At 38.6% G+C, this 18714-nt stretch overlaps 1 protein-coding gene across 1 annotated transcript; it reads left to right on the top strand.

The window, feature by feature from the left end:
- The first annotated feature begins 6568 nt into the window (after window positions 1-6568).
- Window positions 6569-17917, top strand: LOC143617996 (pleiotropic drug resistance protein 1-like). The gene is made up of 22 exons (XM_077090359.1): window positions 6569-6950; window positions 7024-7144; window positions 7233-7321; window positions 8077-8161; window positions 8252-8411; window positions 8853-8929; window positions 9039-9092; window positions 9185-9275; window positions 9356-9657; window positions 9875-10473; window positions 10563-10723; window positions 10803-10906; window positions 10987-11143; window positions 11213-11314; window positions 11721-12196; window positions 12778-13068; window positions 13187-13270; window positions 13360-13493; window positions 14100-14327; window positions 14411-14582; window positions 17304-17558; window positions 17639-17917. Exons 1-22 carry the CDS (start codon window positions 6628-6630, stop codon window positions 17894-17896), a joined length of 4323 nt encoding a protein of 1440 aa, XP_076946474.1. The 5' UTR covers window positions 6569-6627; the 3' UTR covers window positions 17897-17917.
- The last annotated feature ends 797 nt before the right edge of the window (window positions 17918-18714 follow it).

Genomic DNA, 18714 nt, shown 5'->3' with positions numbered 1-18714 from the left:
GCGCACAGGACATTAAGCAAAACCAGCAATGGTGAGTCCCCGTTCAGCCTAACCTATGGAACAGAGGCTATGATTCCAGCAGAGATTGGATGCCCATCCTATAGAGTGCTCATGATGAGTAAGACGGATAACGAGCAAGAAAGGAGGTTGGATCTCAATTTACTTGAGGGACGCAGAGAGGCGGCTATCATCAGTGAAGCCAAATACAAGAAAAAGCTAGAAAAATACTACAATCAGCGCGTGAAAGAATGCAACTTCAAGAAGAATGATTTTGTCCTTCGGAACAATGAAGCTAGTCGCGCAATACCCCCGGGAAAGATGTCTCCCAACTGGGAGGGACCTTATCAAGTCTCGGAAGAATTGGGAAAAGGCGCATACGCTTTAAAAGATTTAAATGGAAAGAAGATCCCGCGCACATGGAACGCAGCACAACTTAGAAAATGTTTCATGTAAAAGTTGTCAAGTTTGTAATCAAGGCTTTTTAAGCCATTACGAATAATGATACGCTCTACTTTTTCTTAATATGCGTTCTACTACCTTTTGCATACATGTTTCACACTTCCCTTTATTAATTTTGAGCAATATGACAACATTGTATTGACATCAAACTAAAAATAAAACGAAGTAAAGCATACATGCGCGAGCTTCAAGCTCAGACGCGTTAACGAGTTTTAACTCTAAAACGTCAGGGCCTTAGCCCAATAATATGAGCCTTAGCTCAAATTACTCATAGCATCCATCCTACGTATTGCGCAGCTGGACCATAAAAATACCTAAGCACAACTAAGGCAAAGCACATGCCAAAGCATAGTTGTTAAGGTCTCAGGTCGGGGCCGCGCATGGGATTATAATGGATATAGGCAGAGTAACACATACTGACACGTAAAGGCTAAAAAACTCATTCATAATTCCCTATAATAAATGCACGATAACGTCGCGCAAAAGAGGAATAATGAAATGCCAAGGCACGTGTCAGCATATTCAGAATATCGCAAAATAACTTGAAATATGACAACTGTTAAGGATTAAGTAAAAATAATTTCCTTACAACCTTGTTCAAGTTTCAATGTGTAAGCATACCTTATATTCAACAAGCACACACATGCAATATAAAGAGATGAATTGGGAATGTGCAAGATGCGAATAAGGGAAAAACAAAATTTCATTCTGAAACATAGAAGTTTACAAATTTACAAATGATGAGGTAGAAACTACAAACACAAAAAAAAAAAAAAAAAAAAAAAAAAAAAAAAAAACAAGAAGGGATTTTCAAGTCTCTATGTTAATATCAGCCTCTTCATCCTCCTCATCATTATTTCCTCCCTCAGCATCTGGCGCAACCCGCTCCTCGTCATCTCCAAACTTACCATAATCAAGCTGTTCGTCTTGAATATAGTCGTCTTCTGTCATGATAGCGTCAGGAGTAGGTCCTTTGGCCACGCCAGAGCCGCTGGCAGAGGTAGCGTTGCCCGCGCCATCATCATTGCCACCAGTCCCTTCACATTCATCAAGTAATTTCTTTAAAGCGCCAAGATCGGGCTGGTCAGCAAGCGCGTCTATCTGCAAGTCACAAGGAACAATATAAGTACCAAAGATTATGAAAATAAGTCAAGTAAACTCATTAAGGTTAAAATACCTGCTCAAGGATGGGAATTGGAGTATTCAAGTACTTCTCCCCCACCTCAGCCATGTCAGCGCAGACAGCGTCGAGCTGATAAGGGTAGTCGGATGGATTCTTCTTTAGCATGCCATATTCATAACCATCCTTAAACCCCTCAGCCCGACCCACCAAGTGCGACGCCGCATTACAGTCCATCACAAGGGTCTGAAACTCGTCTGAGTATTTCATGGCATAAGCGCAACGAGTCACACCCTGTGAAATCAGCCATTGACGGTCCTGCGCGAGGGAAGAAACAGACGTCTCAAGAGCAGGGATTTGAGAGTTTAATAACTTAACAGTTTCCTTGACTTGTTCTAGCTCTTCTTTGTCAGACGCTGCTGCCGCCAAGGCTTCATTCTTTTCCGCTCGCGCAGCATCGAGCTCTTTCTTCAGGCGCGCAACCTCAGTCTCCAATAAAGATTTTTCAGTATTAACCTGCGCAATAGTTTGGTCACGCGCCTCCACTGCCAACTCCAGGTCACGCGCTTGACGCGCGTACTTGGCCGCATCTGCCTCTGCCACTTGCAGTTTCTCCCGCGCAACTTGCAGCTCAAGCCCGCGCTTCACAAAAGCAGCGTTGGAACTTGCCCGGTTCTCGCTAAGTTCTGCTTGGAGTTTCTCAGCTTTCTCTCGGGCATCAGAAAGATTCCAAGCAGAAATCTTAGCCTCTTGCTTGGCCTCCGCAAGGGCATCACGTACCTTTATATAATCATTGCGAAGCTCTTGGGAGGCAGCAAAAAACGCAGACCCAGCAAAAAGGTGGTCATTAAGCAAATCCACGCGAGCGCGGTCCTCTTGAAACCTCCTTTCAGCTGGAGGAACAGAGTGAGCCCAAAAGTCTTCACATACGCCCAAGGATTGGAATGAGCTCTCTTCAGTGATATTCCAGCTCGGGCGGTATATGTGATCGGCTCCCTACAAACACAAAGCAACGCAAAGAAACGTTTTAGTTATCTAAACACTAACTTGGAAGTCTGCACAGCGGAGCAAAATAAACTTATACCTGAGGAGAACCGGCAGAAAGATTAGCGCCAGCTGATGAGCTCCTGCCTGCCCCATGAGAAAAAGGCTGCGCCACGAAATCTCGTGGCGCTATGGGGCTTACGCGGCCACCATCAGAATTTTCAAAATTAACCTCCTCATCATCCTCTATAACAGGTCTCTTCTCCTGCGACTTGGAAGAATCAAAAATAGTCTCACGAGGAGGGCTGCGTGCAGAAGGAGGTGAGGGAGGTCTTGACGCTGTTAGAGCAGCGCGAAAAATAGTCTCCTGCTCCTTATTGATCCCAATGAGGGGAGATTCAGTACTTGTTGGAGCAGGAGCAGAATTAACGGCGCCAGCGCTAGCAGTGCCACTAGCAGCTTGTGTGCCAGCTATAATTCCTATGAAAAAACCAACAAGGAGAAATGATTCATGACTTGAACTAAAGGAAAAAATCAGACAATCAAAGCGCAATAAATACCTTGGCGCACCGCAGTCCGCGAATTAAGCATCGCCATGAAGTCCATTTTTCCCCTTTTTGAGGGCAAAACAGAGGACTTCAAAACAACCTTCGGCATAGCCTTGGCACCTTGCTGCGCCTGAGGTTGAGCCACCAACGTTGCCGGCTCTACAAACATTTGAGTGAACAAAGCTTCATTAATAACTCTATCGGAATCACGCTCATAAAACCACAAAATATAAACAAAGTATACCTGTTGGAGAAGACGAAACAGCAGGCGCAGCACCGCTTCCCTTGTCCGCCGCGCGCAGAGATGAGGTGGCAGCACCATACCTCGTGTGGACTGGAGGATTGCCCACACCTTGAGGCAAAGAAGACGAGGAAAACTTGGAAGTAAAACCCTTGGTTTTCTCAAGTCCCTTCACTTGAGTAGGAGGAAGATTCTGGGCAACAGAGGCATCATCTTTTTTCTGTTTTTTACTGGCCCCTGCGCCAGTCTTGCCTTTAGCCTTGCGCTTGAGTTTTCGCGCTTCAGCTTCTTCCTCCTCCCTTTCCTCTTCCACAGGCTCCAACTCATAAATAGCGAGCGCATCTACAATACGCGCAACAGAAATGTTAAAACCAAATTTGGTATTCTAAGGGCCTAAACACAAATACAGGGCTTACCAGGCGCATCGCTGTCAAAGCAAAATTCTAAGTCGACAGGGATGAACATATCATCGAAGCGATCAGGGAAAGCAACTTCCCCAGCGTTCAGGGCGACAGAGCCACCTTCTGTATGCTCGTCATAGGCGGCGTGGATGTATTCCTTGCTTTCTGCATAAAACAAGACAAGTGATATCAGCAAAACGAATTATACTCGCGCAAAATTAATGCAATGAACAAACAACCCACCTGAGCCATCAACATGGATGACAGGCTCAGTCTCGCTGTCAGTCCACCTCTTGCTCATACCAACCCCCACCAACGCTTCCTCGCAAATATTCTTGGCGGGGGATGGTTCAGCAGTTAATTTTTTAACCCACACGCCAGATGGATTCTTAAGAACGTCATCATCCGCGGGCGCGGAAGTAATCGCGCGCACGGTCATACGAATGGGAATAACACCAGCCTTGATATAAAAGAATTTTTCAGCCCAGTCATGAAGGCTTTTGAAGGCAACAGTGCAGCACTTAACCTTCTGACTGCGCGGTGTGAATGAGAACCAAGAATCTTGGATTTTCGGCTTATAAAAATATTGAAAGCGCCGAGGGGTGGGCTCCTCGCGCTGAGCTTTGCACATGAACTCAAAATGAGTCATGCGCACTAATCCACAGGGATGGACTTGAGATATATGAATCCCGTAAAATTGGAGGAGCGCACCTATAAACCTCGTCATCGGAAGACGAAGATTACAGTGGGTGAAAAAGTGAGAATATAAAGAGATATAGCTGGCGGGAGGATCCGCCGCCGTTTGCCCGGTCGCCGGGAGCAGACAACCATACTCAGGGAGAAAACCCTGAGAGGCGACGAGATTATCAAAATCAGGTTGTTTCAACTTGCAGGGAATCTCATCCCATCTCTTCACCGCCTTGTTCTTCCCTCCCTCCTCCGACAAGGCCTCGGCAACCCGAGTACCCTTGCCGGTTTTCTTCAAAGTAGACATAACCACTGATTTTACACGGCCTTTACTAGGGGAAATTGTGGTGTCTGGGTTATCAGACATACAATTGCGAATCGAACAATATGGTTACTTTAAGCACGGAATTCAGGGACAAAGACGAAAGCTCTTAATCGGAATATAAATGATAGGCAAAAGCTCTGAAAATGACAATGGAGATGAAGAAAAAACCGTTCAAAAGGTTTGGTTTTATAGGCCCAGGAGAGAGAGAGAGAAACAAGTAATAATCAGATCTACGCTCACGCGCCCCCACTCGCAGGCGTAGGTCAACATAAGCGCGACACGTGTTCCTGACACTGTATGAGGAGACGTGAAAAGCCACTGTAGCACCTCGAGCACACGAAAGGTCTGACACATAACGTCTCCATCTCTGATGCATGTCAACACCAACCAACCATATGCATTGACGATTCGTTTTAACCAAAGGGATGGAATTTCGCGCAACGCGCGTACAAGAAAAGAAAAAGAAAAAACAAGCCCTATTGAAAAAGCAAACTATTAAGTCTAATATCTATCTTACCTCGCTCGCGCGAGACAAGACACACATTAGACTGGGGGGGCTTGAAGGGGTATGCACCCGCCTTAACATCGAGCGGGGCGGGTCAACCCACAAGATATAGACAAGAGGCTTGAAACCTATGCGCAAGCGCATGGATGTCATGAAGACACAAAGCCAAAACCTATGCGCAAGCGCATGAAACATCTGCGCGTGGCGCATATCACATATGCACACAACACACACATTTAGTGTGAGAATAAAGAGAAGACCCTGCGCATCCCCGGGATAGGCGCATAAAGGCCGCGCGTAAGCGACACACAACAAATGAGACAATAGTCTAATCCAAATCAGGATAAGGACAACCATGATTGTACTCATCAGACAACCTTCCAGAAGGTATCTTTTAAGGAATAAAGAATGTGCTGATGTTGACAGCCAATGAAGGGTGGACAACTCAGCAAAGCCCATGTGCCACCACGTGATGGCACATGGGTCAGGTGAAAGACCTTGGTCAGAGAATAATCAATGAAAAAGCACCAGGTGTCCTAAGTACACGTGGCGCGAAGCAACAGGAGGAGGCCAAAAAGGCCCCAATTGGGTCTGAGCCAAATCATTGGAAACCCTAATACTATAAATACCACACCACCTCCACAGTTGGAGGCATGCAAGAAAATATACTCTAAGTCCTTTACTCATTTTCACATCTTGATTATCCTCTCCTACAATATCTGATTCTCACACCGGAGGGTTACCCCAAAGAGGACCCCTCTGTCCCTTTCTGAGGGGTAAGCTCACGGTACTGTTCGTTTTGTAGGTGGAAGAACTCGTATCATGGAAAACCATCGGTGATATAGCACACTCGTACCCGAGGAACGTTGATCGTATACAAGTAAGTCGATACACGCTTCTTCACATATCATTAAATCATTAATTAGCATTATTAATTATGTATGATGTTTCATAGAACCACCCATGCAGATAAACACATCTTCCAACTTCATATCTCATTCACATGTAAAGATTATTTAATCATTGATATATGCTGATATTGTGATAACCAATGTCCGTACTTACAGATGGGTCTAACCTGGAAAACAGAAACTTAACATAAATTAGTCATATTAATAAAGATTTCAAGATACTGTAAATGGAATGATAATAAAAGTAAAGACCAAGTATTCCAAACTCACCTACTTCAGATAAAGCTTCATAATTATAACATGGCATGATGTCATTTCTAACCTCATCACATAACAAAACAAAGCTGTAAATATATATATTTTATATGTGTATGTTGTGTGTGACACAAGAGGCTATATATACACACAATCTCAAACCATCATATTTCAAAATAATACAAGTTTTCATGGAGAGTGGGGATGTATTTAGAGTAAGCAGTGCGCGTATAAGCAGCTCGAATATATGGAGAAATAGTGGTAGAGATATATTTTCGAGATCTTCGGTTGAAGAAGACGATGAAGAAGCGTTAAAATGGGCTGCAATTGAAAAACTGCCAACAAACTTAAGATTAGAAAGAGGCATTTTGACCGAAGAATCGGGCCAGCCACGAGAAATTGATATCAAGAATCTTGATTTGGTTGAAAAAACAAATCTTCTTGAAAGACTTGTGAGAATTGCAGAGGAAGATAATGAGAAGTTTTTGTTAAAACTCAAGAACCGCATTGACCGGTAAAAATATAAACTTTTTGCCATATTAAGTTACTTATATAGGTTTTTTGTTATAAATTTTAAATTTAAACAGAGTTGGGCTTCAACTTCCAACTATTGAGGTTCGGTTCGAGCATTTAAACATTGATGCAGAAGCATATGTTGGAAGCAGGGCACTTCCTACCATATTTAACTTTGTGGTTAATATACTAGAGGTTGGTATAGTTTACATTTATACCCCTGCACATAACAGTTTAGCTTAATATAAAGTTCACTTTTTAAAAAATAACCTTTTTATTTCAGGGATCATTGAATTACCTGCATCTTTTTCCCAGAAGAAAGATACCGTTACCGGTTCTTCATGATGTCAGCGGTATTATCAAGCCCGGGAGGTAAGAACTAACACAAAAGATTTTGAATAATAATAATAATAATAATAATAATAATATATGTAAGAGTTAATTTCGCTTTTCATCCCTTACGTTTACTTAGATTAACTACTTAAGTACGAATTCTCGTTTTTCTTAAATCATGGCTTGAGATAGATTTTTAACCATTTGAGTCCGTTTGGTCAACTCCATTAGATTTTTTTGTTAAGCGGAAGGGCCTTTTAGTTATTTTACATCTGAGGGGCTATTAATGTAACTGACAAAGATAATTCAATAGTAGAGGGCTATTTGTGCAATTTACTTAAAATAATAAAAATGGCCCTCTAACTATTAAATAGTATATGTGATTTACATAAATAGCCCCTTAGATGTAAAATGACCGAAATACCCTTCCGGTTAACAGAAAGGAAGGGAATTATAGTCATTTTACATTTGAGGGGCTATTTATGTAAATTACAACGATTATTTAATAGTTAGACGGCTACGTGTTAAAATTACTAAAATAATAAAAATTTTCCTCTAACTATTAAATAATCTTTGTAATTACAGAAATTGCCCCTCGGATGTGAAACGACTGAAATACCCTTCCATATTTGAAAAATCTTACTGAGTTGGCCAAAATGACTCAAATGATTAAAAATTTAAAAACTCAAACCGTGATTTAATAAAAAAAAAAGAGAATTCATACTCAAGTAGTTAAACAAAAAGCGAAATTAGCTCTAAATGTAATGAACTAATCATGTATAATCTTTATGCAGAATGACATTGCTACTGGGCCCACCGAGCTCGGGAAAAACGACACTGCTTTTGGCTTTGGCTGGAAAACTTGGGTCAGATTTGAAAGTAAGAGAACATGAGTCAAAGCAAGTAGTGTAGATTTAAAAGTTGACTTTTTAAAAAGTCAAAAATTGATATGTATGTGTATTATTATAGGTATCTGGTAGAGTAACTTACAATGGGCATGAAATGAATGAATTTGTCCCTCAAAGATCATCAGCTTATATAAGTCAACATGACCTTCATATTGGAGAAATGACAGTTAGAGAAACATTAGCTTTCTCGGCCAGATGTCAAGGAGTTGGAGCAAGTTATGGTCAGTAAAAAAAGTTACAAACTTTTAACACACACATATATATATGCATATACAAAAAAGTAAGGAACTGGGAATCATGTCTCTTACATGTTAAAAATCACAAAAAACTCGATTTCACATGTAAAAGATTAGTTTTAGCATAAACTTTTTACAGACTTTTAACATATGTATTCAGAACTTCTAAATAATTTTAAGAACTTTAAGAACTCATAACAGGCAATCATTTTATATATTTGTTTTATAATAATAATTGTAATTTTGTGATTACATATAATAAATGACAAAACTACCATAAAATACTATTATTGTAAAATAAATAAATAAATAAAATGACTGATTGTTAAGAGTTCTTACAGTACTTAAACTTATATATATGATCCTGATCCTAAATTTATATATATGCGAAATTTCACTGATTTTTAATTTCTGGAAAATGTGCAGAAATGTTGGCTGAATTGTCAAGGAGAGAAAAGGAAGCAAACATTAAGCCTGATCCTGATCTTGATATCTACATGAAGGTAAAATAAAAAAAAAAACAAATTAATAAAAAAACTCATAATGATGCATGTTCCACAATTATATTCCATTTGCATCTAAAACTTTGATATTTTCGACTTAATTCTGCAGGCAGCATCACTAGAAGGACAAGAGGCTAGTGTTGTCACCGAGTATGTTATCAAGGTACCAACTTATAAACTTACCTTATTATAAACATTTCATAATATTGTAAAAGATATTAAACTAAATTCTATTTGGTGATTTTTGTTATAAAGATTTTAGGTCTTGAAGTATGTGCTGATACCATAGTAGGTGACGAAATGTTCAGAGGTATATCCGGAGGGCAAAAGAAGCGTGTCACAACCGGTACACATCATAAAAACTTAATGTAAAATTAATAAATTTGATGAAATTGATTTGTAAATTGTGGTGAAATTGAAATGCAGGCGAAATGCTGGTGGGGCCCGCGAGAGCATTGTTTATGGACGAGATATCAACCGGTCTAGACAGTTCAACAACGTTTCAAATAGTGAATTCAATAAGGCAATCAATCCATATTCTTCAGGGCACTTCTGTCATTTCACTCCTTCAACCCGCACCCGAAACCTATGACTTGTTTGATGACATCATCCTTCTCTCGGATGGTCTAATTGTCTACCAAGGTCCCCGTGAGAACGTTCTAGAGTTCTTCGAGTACATGGGATTCAAATGTCCCGAAAGAAAGGGCGTTGCAGACTTCTTACAAGAAGTAATCTTATTTACTTATTAAACATTTAAACTTACTTTCTAAAAATTAGAGTACATTACAGTTTTATATATAACAAATTTCACTTTTCGTCATTTATGTCCGTATGCTGTAACAGTTTACGTCCTCTCCAGTTTCCACTAATAGGCCTTGCACATGAGAGCATTTCCGTCCTTTTACCATTTTAATTTTAATTAATTAATTTTTATTATTGTCATAGGTGACATCAATGAAAGATCAAGAGCAATACTGGACTAAACGAGACGAACAGTACAGTTTCATTACATCAAGAGAATTTGCAGAGGCATTTCAATCATTTCACATTGGGAAAAAGCTCGGAGACGAACTTTCCACCTCGTTTGACCGGTCAAAAAGCCACCCACACGCGTTAACAAATAAGAAGTTTGGAGTGAGTAAAAAGGAGCTGCTAAAAGCATGCATATCTAGAGAGTATCTACTTATGAAACGAAACTCATTCGTCTACATATTCAAGATGACTCAACTTATTTTCATGGCTACAATAACAATGACATTATTCTTAAGGACCGAAATGCCAAAAAGAACATTTGCTGATGGTACAATATTCATGGGTGCTTTGTTTTTCACATTGGTTATGATCACATTCAACGGTTTTTCAGAGTTATCTTTGAGTATTTTGAAACTACCAGTGTTTTATAAGCAGCGGGATCTTTTGTTCTTTCCCGCTTGGGCTTATTCGTTACCTACATGGGTTCTAAAGATCCCGGTTACGATTGTTGAAGTTTCCACGTGGGTGATTATGACTTATTATGTCATCGGGTTTGATTCGGATCCCACAAGGTATAGTTTATACAAAAAGAAAGATTCATAGATTGTGTTTACTTTATTAATATTACTATGCATAATCGATTTTTTTTCGGCTTTTGCAGATTTTTCAAACAATTGGTTTTGCTTGTGTGTATTCACCAAATGTCATCTGGCTTGTTTCGTTTCATTGGGTCGTTAGGAAGAAATATTATTGTTGCTAATACGTTTGGTTCATTTGGTCTGCTTACTATTTTTGTTCTTGGTGGATTCATCTTGGCACGAGGTAAAGTATTACAGAACATTTAATTATTGCGAGAATAAAAAGCACAAACCTTTTTTAACTTAATATTCACCCTGTGCAGATGATATAAGGGATTGGTGGATATGGTGTTATTGGTTTTCACCGATGATGTATGGACAAAATGGTATGGCAGTGAATGAATTTTTGGGAGATAGTTGGAATAAAGTAAGAATCATTTAAGTTAACATTATGTTCATCAAGTGTAAAAATATATAATTTAACCTTGTGAAAACTATATGTTACAGATTTTACCAAATTCCACAGAAACAGTTGGTGTTTCTGTTCTTAAATCTAGAGGAATATTCCCGGAAGCATACTGGTACTGGATAGCAGTAGCTGCATCAATCGGTTACATGTTTATTTTCAACATATGCTTCACTTTAGCTCTTCATTACCTCAACCGTAAGTGTTTATTGTTATATAATAATATTATGTTATTAAGTATATATCATTAACTACCTTTTGTTGCAGCGTTTGGGAGTTCACAGGCAGTTTTATCAGAAGAAAGCATGGCTGCAAGAAAAGCTATGAAAACCGGACGTCCGATTGAATTATCAACAAGATCATCCTCAGGTGAATATTTGTTGGGAAATTTGTTTATGGTTGTTTATTTAGTAAATGAATGAACAAGAACAAAACTTTTGTTCATTTAGTTAAACGAGCAAGCATGAACACATGTCTCGTTTGTGCATCTATGTTCATGAACAATCGTTTATGTATTCATGCTTAAATTGTTAGCTCAGTTATGTTCGTTTGTATTTGTTCATCTATGTTTGGTTATATTTATTTGTGCATGTTCGTAAATCGTTCGTTTATACTATTAATGAACATAAACACGTGCATTTTTGTTAACAAACGAACACGAACAAGAAAACATCATTCAATTAACTGTTCATGTTCGATCATTTGTTTGGTTAAAGTTAAATGACCGAGTTTGTGTTTCTTTAGGTACAAGACTAACTAATTACTAAAAATGCAGAAAGAAAGAGTGAAGTCCGAATGTCATCACGAGTGGGAAACATAAACGAACCCGTTCAGAACAAAAAACGAGGAATGGTGTTACCATTTGTACCCCTATCAATCACATTTGATGATATAAGATATGCAGTCGATATGCCACAAGAAATGAAAGCACAAGGTGTAGCACAAGATCGTTTAGAGTTATTGAAAGGTGTTAGTGGTGCGTTTAGGCCCGGTGTTCTAACCGCTCTAATGGGGATTAGTGGGGCCGGTAAGACCACGCTAATGGATGTTTTAGCGGGACGAAAAACAGGCGGTTATATTGATGGAACAATAACTATTTCTGGGTACCCAAAAAAACAAGAAACGTTTGCTCGTATAGCAGGATATTGTGAGCAGACTGACATCCACTCTCCTCATGTTACAGTTTATGAATCTTTGCAGTATTCTGCATGGCTTAGGTTACCTCCTGAAGTTGATTCTGCAACCCGAGAGGTAAATTATTATATTTATGTGTTTTTTTTTGTCTAAACTAATAACGTACTTTCATTTTGTGTCACGAAAGTGAAAGTACATTGTTGTTTTAGACAAAACTGTTAAGAGGTGTAAACGAGCTGAGCTGGACCTGGGCTCGGCTCATTTAACTTACTAGCGTTTGAGCTCGAGCTCGGCTCTTTTATTATTAATTTATTATTTTATAGATACATTTATAATGAACTTTTATATATTTTTAATTATAACTTTTATGTATAACATAATATATATTGTACAGTTATTTTTATCATAAATTCATAATCTTATACATAATAATAACTATTAAATATATATATATATATATATTCAATATATTAAATAAAAACTATAGGCTCGATTAGGTTCGTGGGCCAGCTCAAGCTCAATAAGTGAAGCTTGGGCCCGGGCTTGATTTGAGCTTTTAGTGAGCCGATTTCGAGCACGAGCGTCTTGGCTCGTTTACACCTCTCAAACCGTCATAATATCAATGTTATTAAAAAAACAATTATAGTGTTATGTGATAATATTAGCAGAATACTGATGTTAAGTTCAATGACATGTAGATGTTTGTTGAGGAGGTAATGGAGCTAGTGGAACTTGTTCCATTAAAGGAAGCACTCGTGGGCTTACCGGGAGTAAACGGGCTTTCAACCGAGCAACGAAAGAGGCTCACGATAGCAGTTGAGCTCGTGGCTAACCCGTCCATAATATTCATGGATGAGCCCACATCAGGACTCGATGCACGGGCTGCAGCCATTATCATGAGAACGGTTAGGAACACGGTTGACACAGGAAGGACAGTGGTTTGCACCATACATCAACCGAGCATTGACATATTTGATGCTTTTGATGAGGTAAGTTTAAGAGTTAATTACATAAATGGTCCCTGCGCACTGCAGTTTGACCAAACCCACACTTTTGGGTACTAAGTTTTAAAAGTTACAAGTAATCAATATTTAATATGTAATGCAGTTATTTCTTTTGAAAAGAGGAGGCGAAGAAATATATGTCGGTCCATTAGGCCGTCATTCGTCTCATTTAATCAAGTACTTTGAGGTAAGTATGATTAACATAGAAAAATAATTAAAATTTTCTTTTAAGTTTTGTTGAAAAAGGAATAACAAATTGTTATTTTTTTAATTAAGGGAATCGAAGGAGTTAGTAAAATTAAAGACGGTTATAATCCTGCAACTTGGATGCTAGAGGTGACTTCAACGGGTCAAGAAACAACTCTTGGAGTTAACTTTGCAGAAGTCTACAAAAACTCAGAACTGTACAAGTATGGTGACATCATCTGTTGATACTTATAGTCTGAGGTGGCAAAACGGTTGGGTCGGAAAATGGGTCAAAATCTTGTTTAGATGAAAACTGGTAATTTTACATGGGTCAAAATTGTGTACTTCCATATTAAATTTCTTAAAAATCTTAACAAAATAGTGTGTCCAATAAATCAAAAAAATTATATTATTTCAACGATAATTTTACTTTTTTGAATAAAATAATTTAAAGAATTTCACTTTGGGTGACTTTTGACCTGTTTGAGACAAAAATACCCTGAATCGACACGTTCATATATATATATATACATACATACATATACATACGGGTCAAAATTGTGTTGTCATGGACTTTAATTAGTCCAAAATATTTATAAATGAATAGTTTGTTGAATAAGACCAAAAGAAATTATATTTTTTCAATAATAATCCAAAATTTTCAAATAAAATAATTTAAGAAATTTCACTTTGGGCGACTTTTGACCCATGCAATCGGTTTCCATATAAACTAATCTTTATAAATTGACCCGTTCATATAGAAACGGGTCAAAATTGTCACCTCTAACCCAATATACTCGTTCTAAACACGGTTTTTGTGACACATTCAGGAGAAATAAAAAATTAATAAAGGAAAGCAGTAAACCGATCCCCGGTTCTTCAGATATACACTTCAACTCCCAATATTCACAATCGTTTTGGACACAATGTATGGCGTGTTTATGGAAACAGAACTGGTCTTATTGGAGGAACCCGCCATACACGGCTGTTAGGTTCTTATTTACAACCTTTATAGCTTTGATGTTTGGCACAATCTTCTGGGACATGGGGTCCAAAAGGTAATTTAATTAATTAACAGAAAGTTAATGAAATAACATAAATCATTGATCTTTTATTAAGTTTGTTGCATTTCTTATTGCAGAGACAAACAGCAAGATCTTTTTAATGCAATGGGTTCTATGTATGCTGCTATACTCTTTATCGGTGTACAAAATGCCACGTCAGTTCAACCCGTTGTTTCTATTGAAAGAACAGTTTTTTACAGAGAAAGAGCAGCGGGAATGTATTCGGCTTTGCCGTATGCTTTCGGACAGGTATAAATATATTATCTGTTTTGTTTTAAAAAAACATTGCCCCATCATCACCACCTTTTACATTTATATTTCATTGCCAAATTTTTATTTTGATAAAATATATTTAAATATTTTTATTGAGGGAAAATTTAAAGTTAAGATTGCTGTGAAAATGTTAAACGAAAGGTTGGATCGATAGTAAAATTGTCGTAAAAGATTAAAAGTTACAAAACCATCGTAAAATTTATAGTAAATTATTTAAAATTAATAAAGTTTAATAATATATTAAATCCTTAGATGTTTAATACTTGTAAGTTGTAACAATATATATTTGTAGGATCAAGTTCATTTCATAACTTCAAATAATTTAAGAACTTTAAGATTTCTTAACAAACAATCATATTATTTATTTATTTTATACATTTAGTATTATTTGAGGGTAGTTTTGTCATTTATCATACGTAATTTCATGATTACATATATCTAAAGTCTAAACATGTGATTACTTAGAGCAGATTACCAAAATAGCCTAATTTAGGAGAGAGAAAATGGAAAATAGCACGTGAGATTTGCATTTCCCAAAATAGCCCATCAAATCTCACGTACACGTGATTTGCGAGATTCCCCGTGACTTTTCGTGATCCAATCATATTCTGCCAAGTGTCCTCCACTCCCACCTACCACGCTAATTTTCATCCCAAATCTGTCGGAAACGTTACTTTTGAAATCAAATATAACCTCAAAAAAAACAACTGTAACGTGATGTTTCAAGCTGTTTTTATCGTCAACGTGAGTTTTCAAATAAGATGGATTTGAAAGGTTTTTTTGAAATTCATCTCCTTCTTTCTATCCCTATGTATTCTAGACACCACAATCACAATCTCACACACAATGATAGACCCATCTTCTTCATCTATCTCTAACCACCACCACAACCATTGCAAACAATCACCGCAATAATTTTGATTTCATGAGATAAACCGGTTTACTCGTATCTAGGGTTTGACCCGAAGGTCAACCATCATTGCTATACATCTACCACCGCCGGCTAACAACCACGCCGCGAAATAACCACCACCAGTTAACCACCACAACCACCGCCACCGGAAATCCATGCCACCACCACAGCCGCCGCCGGCACCACCACAGCCGCCGTCGCCGGCACCACCACAGCCGCCGTCGCCGGCACCACCACAACCGCCACTATCACCACACCTCTACCACCTTAATTATCAAGGTTGAGATTTACGCAAGGTTGAGAAGGCCACCGAATTCATGACCAACAAGTAGATGAACAACCCAATCGGAACAGCATCATACGGGAGTGGGAGAATGAAGAGGTAGGTCCTAGTAGAGCCCAGTTGGACCCGCAAGACTCACCTCAAAGAGGGACGTCTGCGCAGTTGAACCCGCAAGACTCACCTTCAACAGGGACGTCTGCGCAAAGGCTAAACTCGCAAGACTCACCTTGAAGAGACGTCTGCGCAGAAACCAACTGGATCCGCAGGACACACCATGCTCAGAGACGTGACGTCCTTACGCGCAGTACGCAAGCTGTTCCCGCAGGAAAAGCCTCCCAATGGTCGACGTACTCCGCCTGTTCCCGCAGCAACGGATACTAGCCATCAGGGAAGGCTACCCGCGCAGCAAGGCTACACGCACAAGGCACTTAACTCATAAATAATTCAGTAATGTCACCTGAAGGAGTGAGCAAGCTGGGAACACTCCCGCACAAATGAGCCAGTCCGTACGATACTGGAGGATCTTTTGATACCGGAGGACGTGCATAGCCTGCAGTTGGTGGAACAGGAATAGTACACAGCCGGCCTGGTCACTATCAGCCGCTGCCTACCCACCAACCACCAGCATGGCACGTGCATAGCCCACAGTTGGCAGAATAGGAATACTATTCAGCCGGCTGTACCTGCTTGGAAACCTACCTTCGGCTATAAATACTCCAACACCTTGAAATGGTATGGACACATCACATTACATTACATTACCTTATCACATCTTATCTTTTCTAGCAATCTCTTAATATACACTTATATTCAAGAGCAATCTAGTCTGATTCTCACGCCGGAGGGTGGTCACAAGGAGGTACCCCCCCCCTTCTAAGTGACGAGCTCACGGTGTCTGTTTTGCAGGTCACCAGAAGAACCATCTTTGCCGGACATAACCCCTCGTGGGAAACATCTATTTAACCCCCAGATTATCTGTAATCTGCCCGGGGTCGATTAGTGTTTCTTCAGAGAAGAAGAACATGGTGGTGATGATATGAAAAACATACTAAAGTTTTGAAAGTGGTTTAAAATACAAGAAGATAATAAACATTAATTGAAAATCGTCTCCGAAGTTAAAATTCATTTGAAATTCATCGAAGGAGATGAATTTCAAAAAAACCTTTCAAATCCATCTTATTTGAAAACTCACGTTGACGATAAAAACAGCTTCAAACATCACGTTACAGTTGGTATTTTTGAGGTTATATTTGGTTTCAAAAGTAACGTTTCCGACAAATTTGGGATGAAAATTAGCGTGGTAGGTGGGAGTGGAGGACACTTGGCAGAATATGATTGGACCACGAAAAGTCATGGGGAATCTCGCAAAATCACGTGTACGTGAGATTTGAAGGGCTATTTTGGGAAATGCAAATCCACGTGCTATTTTCCATTTTCTCTCTCCTAAATTAGGCTATTTTGGTAATTTGCTCGATTACTTATATATAACTGTGTTATACAGGTTATGATTGAGATCCCATACATCTTTGTTCAAACTATTGTCTATGGTATTATTGTATACGCGATGATCGGATTCGAGTGGACAGCTGTCAAGTTCTTTTGGTACCTCTTCTTCATGTACTTCACATTTTTGTACTTCACATTTTACGGGATGATGACGGTTGCAGTCACACCAAACCACAACTTTGCTGCTATAATTTCATCGGCATTTTACGCCATTTGGAATCTGTTTTCAGGGTTTATCGTTCCACGAACGGTAAGTTTTTATATTCACACTTAAAACGTTTACTAACGTTTAAAAAAACGTCAAATCTTGAATCTTTTTTTTCTAAACAGAGGATACCCATATGGTGGAGATGGTATTATTACATATGCCCGATCGCGTGGACGTTATACGGATTAGTTACTTCACAATTCGGGGACATAACCGACAAGCTTGACACGGGTGAAACAGTTGCAGAGTTTGTGCACAACTTCTATGGGTTCGAATACGATTTTATAAAATACGTAGCGGTTATTATTGTTGGGTTTACAGTTTTGTTTGGGTTCATATTCGCGTACTCCATCAAGGCGTTTAACTTCCAAAAACGGTAGTGAACGGATCCCAAAACTTGTGGAAGCGTATGTAAATCAAGAAACTTGTTTCGGGTTGAGTATCTTGTTAGTTAGTTATTGTTGTTAGATGAGCTATATGTCTTGACCACTAAAGAGTTTATATAAATGGAAACAATAATATGTATCATTTAGCACTAATGTACAATACACACAGAATCCCATCATATGTATGTATCTATTTATATGAAAGTTGCAATTTTTATTGGACAAGAAAGAGTATAAATCACTACAAATAAGTAACAACAAGATAAAGATGAATGTGTGTATAAATTATAATGTAAAATATAAAGCAGGGTTCTCAGAGGCATTTCATCAAACAGGTTATGGGCATTATCAAACACATAATAATATTAAGTATTAAAGAGTGAAAATTACCTTGTTGTGTTGAATTTCTAAAGCAGATTACAGGTGTGAGTTTCATATACTCCTCCCATTGCCTTTGAATTAGGGGTCATCAAGAAAAAATTGAACCAAATTAACCAACCGGTTGGAAAATGATATAACTAGCATAAAAATCAATTATAAATATTTTATTTGTATGAAAACTTTAGTCATAATATGACTACTTAATTGCAAACTCAAAACGCAACTTTCAATCTCGTGGTGACGGTCACATATAAGATTCTTGTGGTGGTCAATTTTTTTGCAACCGGGACCCCATTGTGAATTTAAAGTTTGTTTTTTTATGAAAAGACCATTATACCCTTGCAATTTACAACCACGTGATTTTAAATACATGCAATTTGGATCCTCGGTCTGTTAAATATTTTCCCTCCAACAGTTTAAATTGACTGAAT

The sequence above is a fragment of the Bidens hawaiensis genome, unplaced genomic scaffold (assembly GCF_021521415.1).
Source record: "Bidens hawaiensis isolate Kalapana, Puna unplaced genomic scaffold, B.hawaiensis_p1.1 tig00061426_1, whole genome shotgun sequence".
In the NCBI taxonomy this organism is placed as follows: Eukaryota; Viridiplantae; Streptophyta; class Magnoliopsida; order Asterales; family Asteraceae; genus Bidens; species Bidens hawaiensis.
This window is presented reverse-complemented; position numbering and strand designations above follow the sequence as displayed.

Bases quoted from the DNA above. Each gene is read 5' to 3' on its own strand.
- LOC143617996 (XM_077090359.1), top strand. From the start codon at position 6,628: ATGGAGAGTGGGGATGTATTTAGAGTAAGCAGTGCGCGTATAAGCAGC. The intron at 13,271-13,359 runs GTAAGTATGATT...TTTTTAATTAAG, and splicing joins ATTTAATCAAGTACTTTGAG to GGAATCGAAGGAGTTAGTAA. The intron at 14,328-14,410 runs GTAATTTAATTA...TTCTTATTGCAG, and splicing joins TGGGACATGGGGTCCAAAAG to AGACAAACAGCAAGATCTTT.